This window comes from Bombus impatiens, unplaced genomic scaffold (genome assembly GCF_000188095.3).
Source record: "Bombus impatiens unplaced genomic scaffold, BIMP_2.2 scf_0233, whole genome shotgun sequence".
In the NCBI taxonomy this organism is placed as follows: Eukaryota; Metazoa; Arthropoda; class Insecta; order Hymenoptera; family Apidae; genus Bombus; species Bombus impatiens.
In genome coordinates, this window is record NT_176652.1 from 693,421 (window position 1) to 713,666 (window position 20,246).

Here is a 20,246-nt window from a genome sequence, read left to right on the forward strand (position 1 = left end):
ATTACTTCCTGTCAATGAATGCATTATTTAAAATACCAAGATTCACTGATACGACATTCCGGCTCGTACCCCTCGATCGTTTCAATCGTGGGGTAACAAAGCGGTAGTTGAATATCTGTACGTATTCTAGTTCTATCGATTCACGGAAATGTTAATTTTCTGGATACTTGTGTCCCTTTCGTGTAATTTAATCCTTGCTTTCCAAGCACAATCCCGAAGGGAGCGGTTCGATTGCTTTCGTTTCCAACGACGAGGAACGCGCTAAAATTCTGCTCTACCATACCCAATCGTACAGTTGCACGGAGTATGTGATTTTTCCGTTTCAGATACGTTCTTTCTCTTACGATAAACTTTCGATCGTACAGTTTTTCCGGAACGATCATCTTTAGCGATCCATTTTTTGTAGAAATTCTGTCTAAACAATATATGACAAGTATTTCTTAATTATTATCAATTACTCGAGCTAAATTGTCGAAATTCACGCATTAATATAAGCCATCGAATTTTAGTATTCTACATAGGATAACAATTAGCGTAAATATTACAGATTTCCAGAGATTCTATTCGAATAGTTTACAAGTATTCCCGCATTGTTGATAATGTTTCGAGGTAAAAGCAAAAGATTCACACGTTGATATAGACCGTCAGTTTGCAATATAATAATATGTCGGTTCACTGCGATAAACTGACAATTAGTTTCTTCCACGATCTCTTTTCATGTAGAATTATAATATTTATATCTCAGCGATTATGTCATTTTTACTACGACTCTTTCCAATAACACCGTTTCTTCTTTTTCATATTGCAGGAGTCATTAACAGGGGTGACTCTTTTAGAAGAAGAAGATCAAGGTCGAACTCTTTGGCACCTGCGGAACAAGATGGCGAGGAAAAACGTTCCGTGCCTGCGAAAGAGATCAGCTCGTACACAGTCGCGATACTGGGTGCAAGGGGTGTCGGGAAAACCGCCCTGATCAGCCAATTTATGACCAGCGAGTGTATAAACGCGTACGACAGACAGAAAGGTAACGTAACATCGTGTTTTTCAAGCACTCGTATCTGCTGCTCGTAAAGCAAGCGAGTCGTGTTTAACATACGAAACTGAAAATACTGGCCAACTTGACGAAAGTGAAATAAATTGCGTCAGCGAATGTATCCACGTAACAGTGACGGTGAATCTGAGGGATAATTTGAGATTCGATGTTTGATGAAAATTTACGACTTTGTCCAAATGTTAGTAATTACGGATAATAATCAAACGACTGAAAAACTTCCTTATCGCTTTTGCTTCGTTTCTTTTTTTATTTCGAATAAGTTGTAAGTCGGATGTCTTAAGGAAGAAAAACAAATCTACGATCGTACACATTCTATAAATATCGAATATTTCTACATAGGTTAGTTGTTTCTAAGAAAAAAAATATTTTTCTAAAATCCGTTTTATCGAAAGTCACGTGTCTGAAATTTTATTACGTTTTATAATATTATGTTCGACGATAGTTAATCTATACTAATCCCATAGATTTCATATTTCCGACGTGTAAAGTTCTTCGCATAACTCTCGATGTAATTCTATTCATGAAATATTCTTACATTCGTGATATTTCAGATTCTGTTATACGTATACTCTAGAAATTCAGAATAACGTAACTCTGCTATCAACTTTTGTCATTTTTGTCCGCAAGAACTTACAACGTAAAGATATGTTTGGAGTACCAAACGAAATATCAGAATTATTATTAAGAATTATTTTTAAATTTTTCAATATCACACATACCTAACAAAATCCTAAATATCTTCTCGATACTTTTTCTTTACGGACCTCGAATTGCGTCTGAAAAGGAGCCAATTTTCAAACCTTCGAACCATAGGATGCTAGTTAACCGTCTCCCCAAAAACACTCCATTCTCCATTCTCCGGTTCTCAGACCTTCGCTTTTCTCGTTTTTCCAATTTTCTTCCGTTTTCTTTGCCGCTTTCATCAATCCTTCCTCCTACTGCTAGTTACCCTCGAATTTCACGGTCATTGATGAGCCGAGCAAACCTTTGCTCGGTTCCTTTCCTATCTAACTGATTTGCCACGGGGAAATACGTAGAAACAAGTACGAGAAGAATTCCGAACTGTTTTCAACTATCGCGAATTATAAGCACAAAAGATATGTTAATATATGATAAGAAACAAAATTTTACTTGCATACAATTTTATTGAAATTTAATGAAACCGCTAAAAGAAGAACGCTTCGATTTATTCTATCGATTCACGATGCCATTTGAAATAGCACGTATCAGGATAACTAGAGAATGTATCTGATGAAAGTTATTCCAAGCCATCAAAGATAGTGGAACATTTCTCACAGAAATATATAGTCGTTGACAAAACTAAATGGACAGGTGCTAGATATTAGTGAAACAGATTTAGACTAGTATTGATATCTTACGTATATTTAAATTGTATTTATTATATATCCTTGAAGACTTCTAGAATTTCCGCTGAAGCAGAATGCTGCTAAAATCTCAGGAAAATCCTGCGTGTAGTCTTTATACTGGTTGGTGAGTGATACGATGAAAACATGATTGACACCGCGATCTATTCTGCCCGTCAGCCTTCGGATGATTGTGAAGCCGAGAAGTGGATAATTCGCAGACTTAATGAAAGCTTCGACTAGGAGTTTTAACTCGAGAATCGCTGTATAACGTCGCTATAAAATATTTCGGTTTGGTCTAGCACCTGGGTTCCTAATCCATTTATTTTTTATTGAAAATTTTATACATTTATTTACTTTAATACGGCTACACTGTCGTATCAAATACAAACGAATTTAAGTCAAGGGTTTTCAATCTTTTCCATCTCATGGCACGTAAACTAATTACTAGAAGAAGATATATTATATTTGTTTCAAGACAGAGATTCACATCGGACAGCTATTGTGATTTTTTAATCTGGCAGTCGTCAGTGTTTCCGAATAAATACTAGACACAAGTACTTAAGTATCGCGTCCTTTTAAAATTCTCGCGATGGATCGCCTGTGGATCTCTCTCTTTTACATTTTCAACAATAAGATCATACGCTCACGAGCGTATATCTACCAAATATTAATCTACCAAACTACGCAACGTCGGTCTTTCAAAACCTCGGTAACGATCGTTTCACTCGTTTTCATTGGCTCTAAATCGCGCTGCGAATTGAAATCGCGAATTTTGACCTCGCTCATCCCGTTTTGAAGCAACGAACCGTGTCGGTTTCCGTTTTCCGACCGATTGTATATAACTGTTGGCGGGCGTCGGCGACCTTTTTCCCTCGTTTCGTTCAACGCTCGCTCGGAGAAGCCACAATGGCGATGACAATGCGCCAGACGAACGTAGCTCGCTTTCAGACTGCTTCTCGGTTATGCATAGCTTTATTTTTGGCTTTCGCGATGAAACGCCTGGTAACGAACCGGAGTTGACCACGCAATCGAGAAAGCGAATTCGCTCGTTGATACAGCTTCTAGAAAGGAAATGTCAAGAAGGATGAATGGATTTAGCGGCGGATGATAGCAGGAAACTACTTGTTATCGTACATCATTTTGCTCTTGGACGGAAAGGGTCGGGAGTAGCGAAAATGTTGGATCGTCGCCGTTCGTCTTGGTCAATTAAGGGGAGGATGGGTTTGTGAATTTTCATCGTAGTACGTCAAATTTGTTGTTTTATAGGTAGCAGAGTGTGTTTGTCCGACACTGTTGAAGTGAATTCTCTAGTGTTTAGTTTTCTTAGTTCTCGAAACCGTCGAACGCTAAATCGGTATCGTTTAACACTAAATCAATTTGAAGGACCTCAGCTTCGTAGCTTTTTCTAGGAACATGTCTTGCACAAATGGGGCAGCGGAGTACAGACAGTTTTTCGTAATTATATAAATACCCATAGGTCCATGGCTTTGCAGCTCTCTTGTAAAGTAACGCTTCTGGACTGGCATACACGTTGTACTTATACTTAAACTTACTTAAATATATTTCTATTGTACATCCATCCACGCATTTCCTCTCTCAATTCCGAGTTAAAACCTCAACAGGCACGTTTGTTGGTATTAAATTGAAATTGAACGACAAAGTAGTTATTTATTTGGATAAAGGGGTAGAAATATGTGATATTGAACTTGTAATGGGACGATGTTCTTTTTTCATACGTTTTAGAATGCTTCGATAATTATAACAATTAAATTATTTTTATGGATATAAATAGAATTTTCTACCGCGTGTAAAATTTAGCGTGAGATTTGATAAACGAAACGCTGATTGATCAGCGTATGCATTTGTGCAACTTTTTGAAATTAAACTATCATAAATTACGTTTCGGTTTGTTTGAATTATACTTAAATTATAATTAATACTATATATCGAAATTAGTGTCATTGGTTACTAAGAAAATCTATTGAATTTACTGAATTAATACATTCGCGATATAATACACATATACAACGAATTAACGTGTCCGCTGTTATTGACATAACGTCACGTCCACTCGATAATTCAATTACACAATGTTACCAGCGCAACTATTTTGTTTTCCAGTTTAAGTATTTGGACGAAAAGACTGCCTATTAAGATAGGCGTTATCGGTTAGAATAAATATTTTTCCGGCGAAAAGAAGTATGCGAATTCAGATACTAAGCAGATATTCAGGTATCGATCATTAACGGTTCCACTATTTCGCCAAGGAAGCTACGCGTATAAACAAAAGGCTCGGACAGCGCGAAAGAAATATTATTATCGTCGTATGTTTCTATAAATTTGAGACTACATCCTCGAAAAGAAAATGTTCAAAAGAAATAAGGTAGGTTCGATGGTCCACTTCGTTCGAGTTTCCAATACAGGCTAATGAAAATGAAAGCAAAGCTGCGACAAGGTTTCGAGAAACGACATTTGTACCGTCTTTTACGAGCAACTGCGTCTCGTCAGGGCAATCGTTCGATGTTTTTCTAAGCTCGTGCGCGGTCAACCGAAAAACGAGTCATCGACTGCGAGATCAACGTGAATCATCGACTTTATTTTGCATGAGAGTTTGCTGGCAAGCGTGTCGATGGCCCAACGCACGATGGACACTATCTTCTACTCTATTTCATTTCGCGGTGCCAGTGTGCAACTCGGCATCAAGCGTTTCCACCACGGAAATATCCGCGTGTCGCAATCTCCGCATAATCATAAGCGGCGTCGAAAATAGAAATTACGAATTTTTCGGGCGATCCCCGCGTATCAATTTCGTCAACTACGACCGTTCCGACGAAATATGAATTTCGTCTTGTTCGTCGCGTTCTAGTAAAATCGTATCTCCGATTAGACTCTCTCGTGGATCTGTTTACGTTAAACTCAAGATATTCGTTAGATCAAACGTTGAAAGTTAAATCTCTAATTTCTCAGTTTTCCTTTTCTTCGATTAATCGCATGAAAACAAATTTAAGGAACGTAGAATCGTTCCGATTTCTCTTGAGAACTGAATCTAGGGTTATTTAAGTAGTATAATATATTTATATTTATTTATATCCTGACACGTTTCGAGATTCGTTTAAGCGTCTAAGTTTAAGTTTATCAAAATGTAGATCCGACTACTTCACTGCAAAGATCGGTATATACGTATCGTCTCGTTAGGTTACTGGATTTCAAATTATAGTAGGTTTAATAGGACCGAATATTTCTCTTCCACGGTCTTCTTTCTAGAATTACCAAATCCAGATTTATTCCGTTCTACGGATGTTTCAGCTACTTAGTCTGTAGGGATTTTAGTACACCGGTGGTCATTACGAAATACGATATTCGCCACTTCGCCGCATCTTCGTTACGTTTCGATACATTCGAGGGAACAATTTAAAACGCTCGCGAATTCATGAGAAATAAAATAACAAACAGCAAATCCTATCAACATACGTACAAAGAATAATCCTACGGGATTTCCGTAAAAAATGATGTACGTAACATACATTTTAATCGTAAAGAAAAGTTTCAAATTCGATACACGACACGCTCTACTTCCACCTTACTTGCTTATTTTATTTCATTCGATTTTATCATTTTTTCTAATTAAAATATTGTCTCTACAATAAATAGATAAAAAAAAAGATCGCGTGTTAGACAAAGAAAAGGTATTACGATCGTCGTTCTGGAATTAATAGCAATATCCGAGTTAAAATCGTATCTGACAATAGACAAAAGATAGGGAAAGCACGAAACTCGCTGAAATATCGGCGGTTGACGATAATAGACCCACAATAGAAGTCGGTAGGATCTGTTCTCGATTCAGGTGTCTCGAAATAGATCGCTTGACGAAAATAAGCGAGATGGTTTATAGTTCTGACAGACTGGTCTTCGTTCGTATCCGATTAACAGCCCTTGGCCAAGAAAAGCCGTTTTACACGAGAAAGCTGCTACGTGGCTGTAAACGTGTACGCTCGGACCCGATCTAACGCGTTGGCCAACGGGAAAATCGGCTGTGCGTGCATCGTTCCATTCTTTTACAAATAATCCGAGTACGATTTCAACGATTTACACGTTACGGCTAACGGCTCGTTAAACCTCGCTGGTTTACGTAAGAATCCACCTTGTGTTTCGATTCCGTCCGATAGGAAAGACAAGAGTTGATCTTCTTCGATGAAACGAACAGTGTGGCGATCCTGTAAATACATCGATCGTAGTTGGATCGGTTACGAATTGATACGTTCAAGTGGTATAGTTTGTCGTATAGCGTTTACGTACTAATTAATTAGGTCCAAGCAAATTAAATTGCGTATCGTTTAGTAGCATTTTGATGTTGCGAGAACGAAATGTATTTCATAACCGTATCGTACGTGCTATATAAAACATTTTGAAGTGAGACGCGTCTGTCGCCATTATACTTGTAAACTTTAAACTAATTTGGAAATATATAACATAGAAATTACAAGATATTCATTGCAAACATATATTTAGTAGAAAAATTAATGTACAGCATGAACGATCGTTTTAAGCGTATAATAAGTGTCAAATATGATCCTATCGTCATAGTGCCAAAGATTACCGATAGAATGAATAATTGGTCTCTGCAGAATGTACGTTTGTACTAAATATCTCATCAATTTTATGTATATCTTTAGTTTTCTTTCATATATAATCGTGATATCCGTATTTCGTTACTATGCTAGCGAAATTTCAGAATGTTTCATGTGACGCATAATATATCAATGAACACGAATGTTTTTAATCTCGCAAAAGCAACGTTAAACGTAATAAACGTGCAAAATTTTCTGAAAAATGGTCGTCCTTCCAGTTTGCTAACGTTTTAAAAAATTTCACGGCGTGAAATACGACTAAAGATTCTAAAAATTTGGCGGCATTCGTAAAAAGCGTAAAACGAGATATTCGCACTAAAATACAATTACTATAAAATTATCATATTGAAATCTAATTACTACAGTTATCTTTCCGGTATTTTTTATCTTGTCACTGTAGAGAAAGCTTAATTGGAAGTTAAAAAGATTCACAATCTGTTAATTTGCTTTGGTTTTGCTCGAAAATTGAGTTTTTAACGTAGAATTTTTTCTCCAGCGTAATGAATCCTTTTCTCTTTTGCCAATTCTACGTTCCACGCAACGGGAAATACATCCTAATATAATATCCATAGAAATGATATCAAGCTGGCACAAATTATGTACCATGAGAATGTTGCTGACAGCATGAATATGTTTGTTCACGTAATCTTCAGAGCGTATTTTCCCTAATGGCGTGACATTTACGCAGACAATGAAGTAGAGGCAGCTTACACAACACGGCTATGGATATTCAAACGTAAGGGTAGGCCAATAGGCCAGGAAATTGTTAGGAGAAAAATATGCAAAGAATGATCTATATTTACGGTAACCTATATGGTGACATTAATTTTACCAGCTTCGTGTATTTTTCAAGTTAATTTTCTATACTTCCATAGATAAAGAACGATATCAAACATGGTATAGATTGTTATCGTGTACGTTGCTCGTTATAATAATTGCAGCGTGAAAAGTAGCTTTATTTACGTTCTAATACTTTATGTTTAGAAAGATATATAAATTTGCATAAATACTCTTAATTTATTAATTACCTTGAATCTACCTGGATGGTTTTTTTCGGATATCAAAGTAAAATCCCAATTTTCCTCGTCATACCGTCATTTCCATCTTCGGATCCTACTTCACGCTCTATATCCTAATCGATCACCGCCAAGCTGAAGCGACACCAACGATCCTGGAAATTCCAACTATTCTTTTCACTCGTTATATTTCTAATCTTCCGTTTGCGTGATCAATGATCACAACGAAAGTAAAGTTGCTTTCAAGGGGTGTAACGACACTGAAAATGTTTGTTTCGAGACGGTTCGAACAACAGAGGAACTTGCAGAGCTTTCTGGGTCGAGGAGGCAGGCCAGTCCGTCCAGGCGACGTGAAATATCGTCGTGACACCCTGTTTGCTTTTCACCTGCTGTAACAGATACAACAGCTCTTCGCCACGATTACGCTATACAACTAACGTCGGTCTCGAGCATCTATTTCACTCGGCCATGACGTTATCGGGAAATTGCCTGCGAGTCGTTCTTCCATCGCGTTCATTCGCTGGCTATTTATAGTGACAAACGGTTTCTTTGGACTTTCCGAAAGGATTTGGATTAAAAAGCTCGCGTCTTTCCGCGTCTTATTAAAATTATTCTCGTGGCAGATTTCATTTCTCTTCGCTACAGAAGAAGTTTCGTCCTTCCTCCATCGAAAATCTCGATTCTTCGTTTTTGGTTTTTAATTTATCTTTTATTTTTATCCTTCTTTCTTTCGAGATGATTTCATCGTGGTTTCTCGCGTTTCAGTAACAAATTTTTACATAGACGGGATTACGTTGATTCTTTCCTTTCTAGGAATCGCGAACGAAAACGTGTATTTACATAGTTAAGAAAAAAGTAGAAAGTATGAAAGGAAGATGGATGTAAATTTGTGAATGCGAAACATTGTAATTTTTAGAGAAATAACTATATTGTTAGAGAATTAACTATATTGGAATACAGTTTACAAACAGGAGATCAAAAAGTTTAGTTCTCTGATACTTTTTGTCAAGATTCTTCTTACAATATCTTTTCGATGACCTTCGTTTCATACGATTTCGTGGAATTGAATTACTAATAATTTTTAATAGCTCGCGATTCAACACAAGGTATAATCTGCAGATTTTCCATCTGCAGATTTAGGCACCGAGGAAAACGGAGGTTTGATCGAAGCTGGAAATTGCCGCTGTTTTGATTTCTTTATTTCGAAGAATTTACGCTGATGCTTTTATCGGAAATGAAAAAAGTATTTCAATCTTTTCTCTAATAATATTTTATAACAACAATAATAATAATAATAATAATTTTTAAAACATCGGTCTTCGAGATTCCTTCTTCTTTCGTCATAAATCACTTTCGATTTCGTTTTTGTAACTTCTCGATAACATTTTTTCATTCGTTCAGATTGTAACGAGCTCGATCTGCTTAATTAAAATACAGATACTGGAGAGCTTTTTCATATGGAATCGACGCCGCTGGATTATCGTTTAAATCCAATCGACCAATGCAAAGGTTTGGTCGACATACAAACCACGGATTTGTGCCAGCAAGTATCGTTTCCATAACGGCTACTTCTTGCACGCGTATCGCTATGCTCAGCCAAAAATGTTGCTCACAAAGTATCTCTTCGTCATGCTCTCGTAGATATAAATTGCTAAAGAAGTTTAAAATTGTTAAAGAAGATTAATTGTGAAATGAGTTTGTGGTTTTGTCTGGTAGGTTTGACACGTAGAATATACAAAAGCATTACATGGTTGTGCCTGTTACGTTATTATAAATATACAATTTTTTATATTATGTAATTTATATTCTAATTAAACCATGTTTGAATTTTTAGACTAGACAGCCACGTTAATTTATATTATTTGTGCAGTTTATCCATTTATTATATATTATTTGTTTCGTCATACGTATTAATCGATAACGTTGTATCGTTAGATTATTGTTGTACTATTCGAAGTTCGATCACGTACTCGACTACATAACACTTTTTCCTAGTCTTAGTTACGATTTCCAGTTACAAATTATTACGTTTTCTACGAAATAACGATACATGTAAAACGGAGAAAATTGGCAATTTTATGTTTACAACAGAGCTTTCCGACAGAATTATCTTTTCGCGTTTAAACATTACCATTTGGTAGAAGTATTACATTACGCTCAATATGCAGTATTTCTTTCACTGGCAGCGATTTAATTCAGGCAGTGCTTAACCGCGAAACCGTGCAACGAGAAACTTCGAAGACGTTTGGTTTGGAAAGGATCGCTAAAGGATACACATTGAAAACAGACGGTCGTTTCTTTGCCAAGTAACAAAAACCGACGTCAAGAATAAATCTTTGTTGCGCGAACGTCCTAGATTCGAAAGATGGTAACGATCTTGGCTGCTTCCTTTACGAATCCTGCTATCCATTTTTCGTTACACATCCTGCATAATTTCACTGGAAGCACGTACTTAAAACGGAGACGTACGGTTTAAGGTTCGCATATAATTTCCAATAACTTGCAGATGAAACAGAATTTAAGACAAGATTTTATCGAAACTTCTATCTCGAACAGAGTAACAAGAATATTCTCGTTTAAAATTTTACATTCTCTAATAGGATCGTTATTAATTTTCGAAATTTTATTTGGATATTCTAATTCGATATTCGAAATGTTCGAGTATCTTCGAAAATATGTATGATTTTTAAGTTTGATCGATTAAACGAATTTTTTTTCAATCACCGAAATATCTTAATTACCGATATACTTTTGACTAATTTCCCTTTTTTCTTAAACATTTTCTAATTACATATTCTCTTAATTAATCTTTTTCTCCATTCGATTCGTCCATATACGTATTTCTTTTAATCGATCAGATATCATCCTGAACGATATTTATATTTCGAATTTTTCTTAAATTTCTACAAACGTCCCGATTTCTATTATCATTTCCAAGAAATATTTTCTACGAATTAGCGATATTCCTCTAATTAATTTCCCATTTCCTGAAATTTCCATAAACATCGTCATTTCTATTAATACGTAACTCCCATGTATTTTCTAAAGGCATTTGCTAATTAGCAACATTCCCCTAACAACTCTCCCACTCACCAACCCATCCGCTTTTCTAGTAATTAAGCAACGATTTCAACGTTAGACCATATCAATTCTAAATGCATTCACGAAATAAATCCGTTTAATACGAACGATGCTGAATGTCGAATATCGAAACACGCGGGAATAATTAGCGGCTAACGTATCTCGATCGATTGTCAATCGTTTCTGAACAAAATTATAAACCAACACGGTCCCCGATAGCGATATCACGGTCTGTGGTTCCGCTTTAATCCCACAGCTGACACAACAAATCGTGCGTGTTCACGGATTACGACGAAGTGCATGAGCATACTAGACGGGTAATAGCACGATGACCCCGCTGGCTATCCTCTAACGAGGCAGGATCGATTTAACGCGCGTCTGGTTATGTTTTTATCAACCTCGTCGGATACAGAATCGATCGGAGCTCGATGATCCATTGGTTGCTTTCGTAATCGAATCTCATCATTTAATAGAATCTTGTTTCGTAATTTTTAAAGCTTCTTCCTCGAGCCAACGAGGCTCTGTTTGCCTTTGATTATGGTTTTTGCCTGAGTTTATCAGCGAAACGAAGCTGCAAAGTCGAGAGAAAGTTGAAAAACGCTTTTTTAATTGGTACTCTGCGAAGTTGGGCGAAAGGTTGATATATCTTCGACGAATAGCTATGAAAGGTTATCAGAGAGGGAAGAAATTTGTGGTTTTATTCTTCCCGATGAAACATTCTTCAGCCGGACGATTTGATTTTCTGAAAGTTATCGTTGAAATTAGTTAGAGATATACGAGATTTGTTATTTCCCAGTTTCTTTCTGGTTGAATTTCGTCTTCTTATTATACGACGTATACATCGTGTTATACGAGATATTTGCACGTGTAAAATAGGATTAAAATTATTAAAATATTTAAAGATTTAAGGACGTTTCTTCGTACAATCGTTGGTACAATTTGAATACTATCGAACTGGATCTACGTGTCGAAATATAATTTTTAAATACCGAATATGTATAATTTCTCGTTAATATCTATCGATCATATATGGAACTTTTACGACACTTGACACGAAAAAATGATATATACTTAAGCTAAGCCTACACTGACAGGCAATTGTCCGCAAACACGTGTCGCAGTCAATCAGCATCTGTCTTTCTGCGGATTTCCCTCGAAAGACAGATGCTGATTGGCCGCGACACGTGTTTGCGGGCAAATGTCTGTCAGCGTTGATTCAGCTTTATCTACAAATCTCACTTTCACGTTAAAGGTTGTCGTTCTTCCCAAATCTTCTTTAAAATCAGATCCACGCCTTATTTCCTTTAATTTCCTTCGATTTCGGAAATATTGCTCGCATCTCGCTCTACGGACGCAATTTCAAATCTTCCGTTTTAATTAAGTCGAACTGAATGCAATTAAGAGCCCGATCCAACTCCGTAGACAACTTACTCATCGAGTGTGCGCAGTTTTTTCTAAACTCGTGCAATTACCGTATCCGAAGACGCTTTCATTTTGCGCGTTCCAAGGCGCCAGCCTTTGTGACCCGGAACGTGGATACGTTAGAAACCGAAGTTTCCCGTTTACTTAACAAAGTTTCGAGTAAACTTGCAGCTCGTCTCGACTTGGACCAGAAGTTGAAACGTTCGACGAATTCGTCACCGAAGACGCCTCTGTAATTACTTGAGACGAGAACGCCAAGATCGATCGCGTTTTCACGGGAAACTCGCCGTTTAAACGCGACCAAGATAAATTCGCGCGGCAAGTTCCACAGGTCTGCAACAAGTTTTCTGGTAACGCGACGACGGAAGCGTGGAACGCGAGTTTCAGTCGGTACAGATATTGTAATTGGAACGTAGTCCTCCTGCGAATAGGAGAAACGTTGAGAACTCGTGAGAAATTTATCTTGTTACTTTATAGACGATCAGGATTCGATGTAGCGTAAGCGGGTTTCGCGACTCGGAAAAATTTGACAAACCGAGGTTTCTGTTTCTGTTTCTGTTTCGCTCTCCTTACATAACTAAGGTGAAATAGCGATTAGATAATCTTGTACGGAGAAAAAGATATTGTGCGATTATACCTAATATTTTGTAGTATTTTAATATTTGTAATAACCTCACGTTAGATCCGATCTGTTTCAAAATCAGCAACGAACAGTTAAGTTAAATTCAGTCGGATCAACCGGTGTTAATAAATTGTTACAAAAGTTGTCAAATTAGTTTTGTCGAATTTACAATTACTCAATTTAAAACGTGGATATCCCTACTCGTCTCGTAGTTTCAAAATACACTTCATCGTGTTTGAGAGTTTTTAAATTTCCCAAAAACGGAGCAAAGGGGAATAGTTCTATTACGGTCAAAACAAAAGATTCGTAATATCATCGTCGCGGAATTTCAATGACTTTAACTCTTTGAAATTGGAACTGACCTTACTAATATCGCTGATAATTCCTAACTGACCGTATTGACGAGCTTTGATATTTGCCGAGAGTTCGCTTTTGGTGGACATTAACGAGAGTCCTTTTGAGGCCCCTGATCGATCGCTGATCTTATACGAAAGAGATACTGCGCAACTGGTCTCGAATTTGGTATTTGGAAATGCAATAAACTTTGCGAAACTTCGACCAGAGTCGGCTTCGGTCTGGATCAGTTTAGGCTCGATGTTAAGCTCCACCTTTTGAATTTCCCCTCGAAACTGAAGCTGTTCAGGGACGACTAAAACGAGTTTTTAAATTGGTATTAGAGTTTCGAGTAATAAATTCTAATTTTGCTCGGTAGAATGTTCACGATACCAATAAATTAGAGCCTTAATTCGAAAATATGTCGTCAAAATTCTTAACTCGATAAAATTTGATCGCGATCGTAAAGCGTAGGCTTGGTCGTTCGAACTTACGATGCGTAGGTAACAGTAGCTCGCTTCTCAAAGTATATTTTAATGAACGAAGTTTCACGATAAATGGAACAAATAATGGGAATATTTAATTCGATATCACGCTTTAATAGATTGTACGGTGGAAATTGTACATCGCGCAGTGAACTTTGTAATAACGTCATTTGAAATTAAATCGGTAAGCGATAAGCGTTTTATCGACCGAATGCGATTTCCTGTGTTACAAAATACAATTAGATTACGCAATAGAGAAATGTAAACGATGGTTACAAACGTTGCATTAAAATGTCTTCTTTAATATAGCTTAGCGGTTTATTTTGTTTTTGTAGAAATTTGCGAGAACGCCGGTAAAACGTTTCTGTAGATTATCCGGTCTTAACCATCGTCATTAACATTAACTGGTGTAATTGACACAGCGAAATTAATAATAAATTAGTATGTACGTAAATACGTATATTAATCGCGTAATTACAGAGTCTACGTTTCAAATAAATCGAAATAAATTGGACCAAGCTTTTGCAGCTGCGAAAGAAAAAAGGAAAAATGTTCAAACGAACGAACCTCGACTTATTTCTTAATTACAAACCTTTTTCAAGAGAGGGTTATTAAGTAGAAAAATATATGTTTCTAGATTTATTTATAAATCCTTTTCCGTAGACGCGACTCCATATAAATACGATAGATATATGATAAAAAAATTGCTTATAAGAAAAATACGAAAAGTGAATCATGATTTGCATCGCTTCTATACAATCACCCTTTTCGTACGAACGTCTTCGGTTTAGTTTTCGGCACACCACCACTCGTTCGCTAATGTATACAAATTATACACACGCACACAGACACGTATACACGACAGAATAAACAGCATGAAATCATGCACGAATCTCTGGCGAGGTTCTCGACGGAATCGTTAATACGACGCTTTAAATACGACGCTTTTAATAAGACCACGGTGTCATTAACCTTCGCGATCCACTTAGCGACTGAACGTTCTCGTTCTTCGCGACGACTCCACTGTTTTTGGAATTTCTCCCTCGCAATGTTTACGTTTACGAGGATTTCCATCTTCTGGCCATTGTACCCGCGTCTTATAAAATAGCTTCTAATTTGCTCGGTCCTGTATCATCGACCAAGCTCTTTTAAACGATAAATATGCGATTCAAAGTTAATTCGTTTCTCGTTTGTGGTAATTTTCACAACCAGCGGAAATCCCTTGCGCAATTTCTACAGTAATAATAATTGACGGTAATCATTCATAGTTCCACTGATACTTATATTATTAACGAAACGTTACAAATTATCGATCGGTGTATTTCGTGGTATTACAGTAACCAGTTTGACGATGAAACAACAGTTTTACGATAAATTTCATAAACGACAAGTAATCCGAGTACCTCGTTTGACGCGATATGGTAAAATTGTGAACGGAGAGTTTACATTCTGCATTTTGTGATTCGACACCTATGAATCTTCGTTTATCGTGCTACGTGTATTATCCTTCGAAGAATCACAACCACCGATCAAACGTTTTTAGCATCAACCAAGTTTTCAGGACAGAAAAAAAAAAAAAAAAAATACATAAAAAATCTCCGCTCCCCAACGGCTTAAACCCAAAAATTGTATTATACAACGAAAAATGTAAAGCTCCGACACATAATACAGCATGGCTACGTCGTACCGCCGCGTATCGGTACCTTTGCCTAACATATCATTACAAAAATTCACCGTCTATTGCGAATATGTACCTAAAACTGCATTCTTGGGCTCAATAAACAACTTTAAATCGTAAAAAAAAAAAAAAACGTTTTTAGCATCTTTCGTAGCGACGTTCGAAGCTTCTCCGCAGAAACGGCAGAACGCAATACACTTAAAAAGTCGAGTCTAATTCAAGAAATAAAATTACACGCACGTTTCCTACCTACATTTGTTTCTTCAATTTGATTTTCACCAAGCATATCACTTGCAAATATAGAACTCGAACAGATTGCTCTAGCTTTTGACGTCATATTCCTCATAACCTTCTTCCTGTTCTAAGTTCACCGCCCACGTTTCATACGCGAGAAACACCCTTACGTATCGTGCCTTTCTAATTTTCAATATAATAGGACAAACTTCTTGTTTGCTCACACGACAAACTTGGGTCGGCCACGAATACAATTTCTCCTTGTCTAACATACATTCGGGATATAACATCGTTTCCGAGATATTGTCATCTTATTGTCGTTGCACGTTGCACAAGTTTGAATTCGATTTACATACGGTTACGGTAACTGGATCCCGTCGTATTGTGTCCTGGTCTAGTGTTATGCAATATGTGCGGTATATCGAGAACAAAGCGTGGATATAGCTATGACGAATCAATGTACGTTGTTAGACTCTTTACATTAATTTATGGGTTACGTAAACAGCGTTATTTTGGGTGAAGATTTATCACGATACAGAGTTTGATTTCTTTCTTTCATCGATACAGAGGTATGTATAGTTGAAATGTATGAATTTAATAGGTGCTTGATTGACGAATATCTTTATATCGATCAAAAATTAGTAATTTATATTAGATCTTAAACGAACGTGAAAATTCACCGGAAACTTACGAATAGCTCGAGTCTATAATTTGCGTATGTTATACTCGATACTGTAATAGATTGGCAATATAACGCCAGGTTCATAATTTTGTTTCTTTCACGATTTATGGATTGAATTGAAAACGTCAGTGAACAATTGGTAGAAATGTTCGCCAAACGTGTTACAGAGAGTAGAAATCCATAATTTCAATTGTCAAACTTTTTTACATGAGATGACTATGCGTAGAATATTTCGATAGATTAATAATATATGATCGACGATTCTTTCGTTCTTGTATACGACACACATTTGTTTATTCAATTCTTCGTAGATAAAGTGATTTAAATTTGCAATTTAGATTTGCAAAGATCCGATAAGCGAGCAAATGAATACGTTTCGAAATTTAAAATCGTCCCAAATATCATTACGGATAAAGTGGAAATGGACTTGTCGTTTTAAACGAAATAATAATAGTAATTATTATTCTTTGTACCGTATAGATTATCGCTTTCAAATTCTACAACATGGAGATTAAAAAATATACTTTTTCAGGATTGACGGATTTATAATTTTTAGATATTTGTTCGCTGTATATCGTTCGATTACGTCGAAAACTTTTTTACTTCTTAATGCCGAAAATAATGGCGATTAGTGTTACGACTTACTTTTATTTCGCGCCTTATCGTCACTTTTGCGACCAACGTAATTACATACTTTGGGCGGCGAAATTTCTGGTACAACCCTGTCTTTCTAAATGCAAATTTGACGCGCGCTCTTCCACCGCTCTAATCTCTTTAATATTCGCAGTGCAGGATACTCGAAACGACGCTAGCCAGATTGCGTTCCGTTAGCAGTGTTTCTAGATGAAACTACAGTATTTAATTACAGGTCGAGGAATATACAAACGGGCTTTGTTTTCAAAAATTTCCATAATTTCCTGTTGTTTCCTCTCGATCAAAAATCAAGGAGAAATGGCGCAAGAAGGAAGAGAACAACTTTTGCGGAAACAATTTCTGCGCAGAAAACAATTTCTATAATATCTCTATAAAGGAGGCATTTCTAAAAGTCTAAAGTACTTCTACAGTGTTTTTACACGAAGGGTACAAGATTGGATTTTCCCATGAGATAAAACGTTTGAATATTTTTCGAAAAACTTTATGACGCTTGATGTCGAGTTTACCAAATATTTTTTACCACTTCCATTGGGTACGCTACGCATAACTACATTACAAAAGTTTCGTGTTGTCGAGAAACTTTAAGGTGTACTCTACTTCGTCGCGACTTAGTCGCCAGAACTTGCTTCCTTATTGCATTTCAGCCCCCTCAGAAAAATGGGACGAGAGGTTCGATATACGAGGAACGTTGCCTTCGGCATTAAATATTTTCTCGTTTTCAATTTTCCCCGAGATATTTTTCATAATCAGCTTAACACCGTTATGCACATCATCGATGTTTTATCTCCGCTTTTAAAGGAAAATAATGGGATTCATGAAACTTTGAGGATACAAGGGACGAGGAGATGTGCCATGTTAAAAAGAAAATATTCTACTATGGAAAGCTTAATGAAATTTTTTAATCACGTTTATTGGGACGAAAAGTAAAGCCTGCCTTATAAAGAGAACATATTGTACCTTGGATGCTGTAAACAAAAAGTTCACGTATCTTTGCAACATAAATTAAAAGATTTGTTTATGAAGATTTTTTAATTTCTTACTATTTATATTCCAGCGGTAAAAATTAAAAATTTGCTAAGTTAATCCTGCAGCAGATATTTTTAGTAATAATCGTTTCTCTAAACGAAACAACTACTCGTACAAAAATTGTCTTATGCGTCCCACATCCTGCAACAAAGTTTTTAATTAAATACAATCAGTGGAACTCGTAAACCAACAAACTCGCAAACTTCTTGAAACTTTAATTGTTACCAGAACATAATCACGGGTCTTCCTTCTCTTATCTCACAAAATTCTCCTTCGCCGACCACGCGTAAATAAGAATATGAAACGAGTCTCGAAGTGGAATAAGGATTACACGCATCTTTCAAAAGATACACGTTACGTTGCACCGGAACGTCTATTATCCAACAGCTTCTCGAGCCAGTAAACTTTGCGTATAATATCCTCCTACACCCGTAGAACCTGGAATCAAACGAACATAAAATAAAGTAACCGACAGAAAGCAAAAATTGGGGCCGATGTCGAGTTTTACGCGATAATTTTGAAATTGGGATCGAGGTCAAGACGCGACGAAACCGCGTTGGGAAGACTGCGTCTGCTCGTAGTAAAACAAAAGATGGAAGGAGAAGAGCACTAGCGATGGGATTAAGTTCAATACGTTTTTGTAAATTCGAATCAAATGCAATACTCGAGGTTTACCTTATAAGGCTGAAATGCTACTCGCAATTAAACTGGAGATTTTTATGCTTCTATCGTCAAATTTAGAGCTACGATACAGCTGTACAGAACGTACGTAATATTCGAAGATTTAAAAAATGTTATATTTAATGGAAGGGATGAACTTTTACGCAGGTTCATTTTCTTCAGTTACGTTGATAAAAGTTAGCCTAGCCATAATGTATAATCGTTAATTCATCGTACTTGCGAAGCGTTCGATCTTCGCGAACTGTTTTCCAGCCTTAGAACGAGTACGTGAAAGTTTCGACGGTCTACTTGCAAGTACTTTGATATTAGAACGACGATACTCTTACAATTATACCAATCGACTCATGAGAGTCGGAAAAGCAAGATGGATATAGTCGATCGTTGGCATAGAGTTAAAAATTGCTATTTATTGAATATTACTATCTTTGTTGAAATAGTGAATTTCAACGATAACCAAGGAACGTGGTTTTAAGGGAATTTCCAGTAAGATTCTCGTAAAGTTCCAAACTTATTTGAAAAGGGCTCGATTCTACTTAGGATTACTTCCTTCGTTTCTCAAAGTATTTATAGACTTAGAATCTATCGCGTTTAAGTTGAAATCTACTTGAAAACAATGCTTCTTTTTTTTTCGAAATACAGTACTAATCTAGTCGGCCAAACTACTTGCGACGTATTTCAGTCCATCGCTAGAAAGCACGGAAAGCGATGGAAAATCGCGGGACGCGAGGAAACGCGCGAGGAAAGCGAAACGGGTACGTCGGTTTCCAGGAAGGTGTAAAAAAGAAAAGTACAGGAACAGGCGGGCAGAAATAGCGTCGGTTAATTTTGCACCGGTCCGCTGCTATAAACGTACATCATACAGCCTCCGCGTCTGTTCATCGTCTGACCTCCTCTTCTTTCTCGCGCCTTTCTTTTTCTTCGTTTCTGTTTGCCTCCTTCGTCACCGCCTTTCTTCGTCCCTTTGTATACATACACTGAACGTCTGTTATCAGTTTACGACGTGGAACTTCTTCTTTCACTTCTACGGTGTTTCTCTTGAAAAGCTTTTGCCATTATCTTAATTATGGAAATTGAGGTCTGACGGAAAGAGGTTTTTGTAAAACGGCCGCGGAACGAAGCAAGAGGCTTTATCAAAGAATTGCTTGGGAGCTGTACGTATTCGTGAACAGACGACTCGAGGTAAAATTTCCTATTATGAAATTTCCATGTTGCGGTTGCTGGAGGAGAATCGGTTTGCAAAGCGTAATTTGTTTTTTTTTTTTTTTTTTTTTTTAGAAATTTTT

The 20,246-nt window shown here is 36.8% G+C and overlaps 1 protein-coding gene across 3 annotated transcripts in view; it reads left to right on the top strand.

The window, feature by feature from the left end:
* LOC100746374 (GTP-binding protein RAD) overlaps positions 1-20,246 on the top strand; it is an 80,793-nt gene that overhangs the window by 50,198 nt on the left and 10,349 nt on the right. For all 3 annotated transcript variants that reach the window (XM_012384102.3, XM_024366698.2, XM_033320048.1), the window contains exon 4: positions 809-1,024. In XM_012384102.3, the coding sequence (XP_012239525.1) occupies positions 809-1,024 (216 nt within the window). The remainder of the gene's footprint in view (positions 1-808; positions 1,025-20,246) is intronic.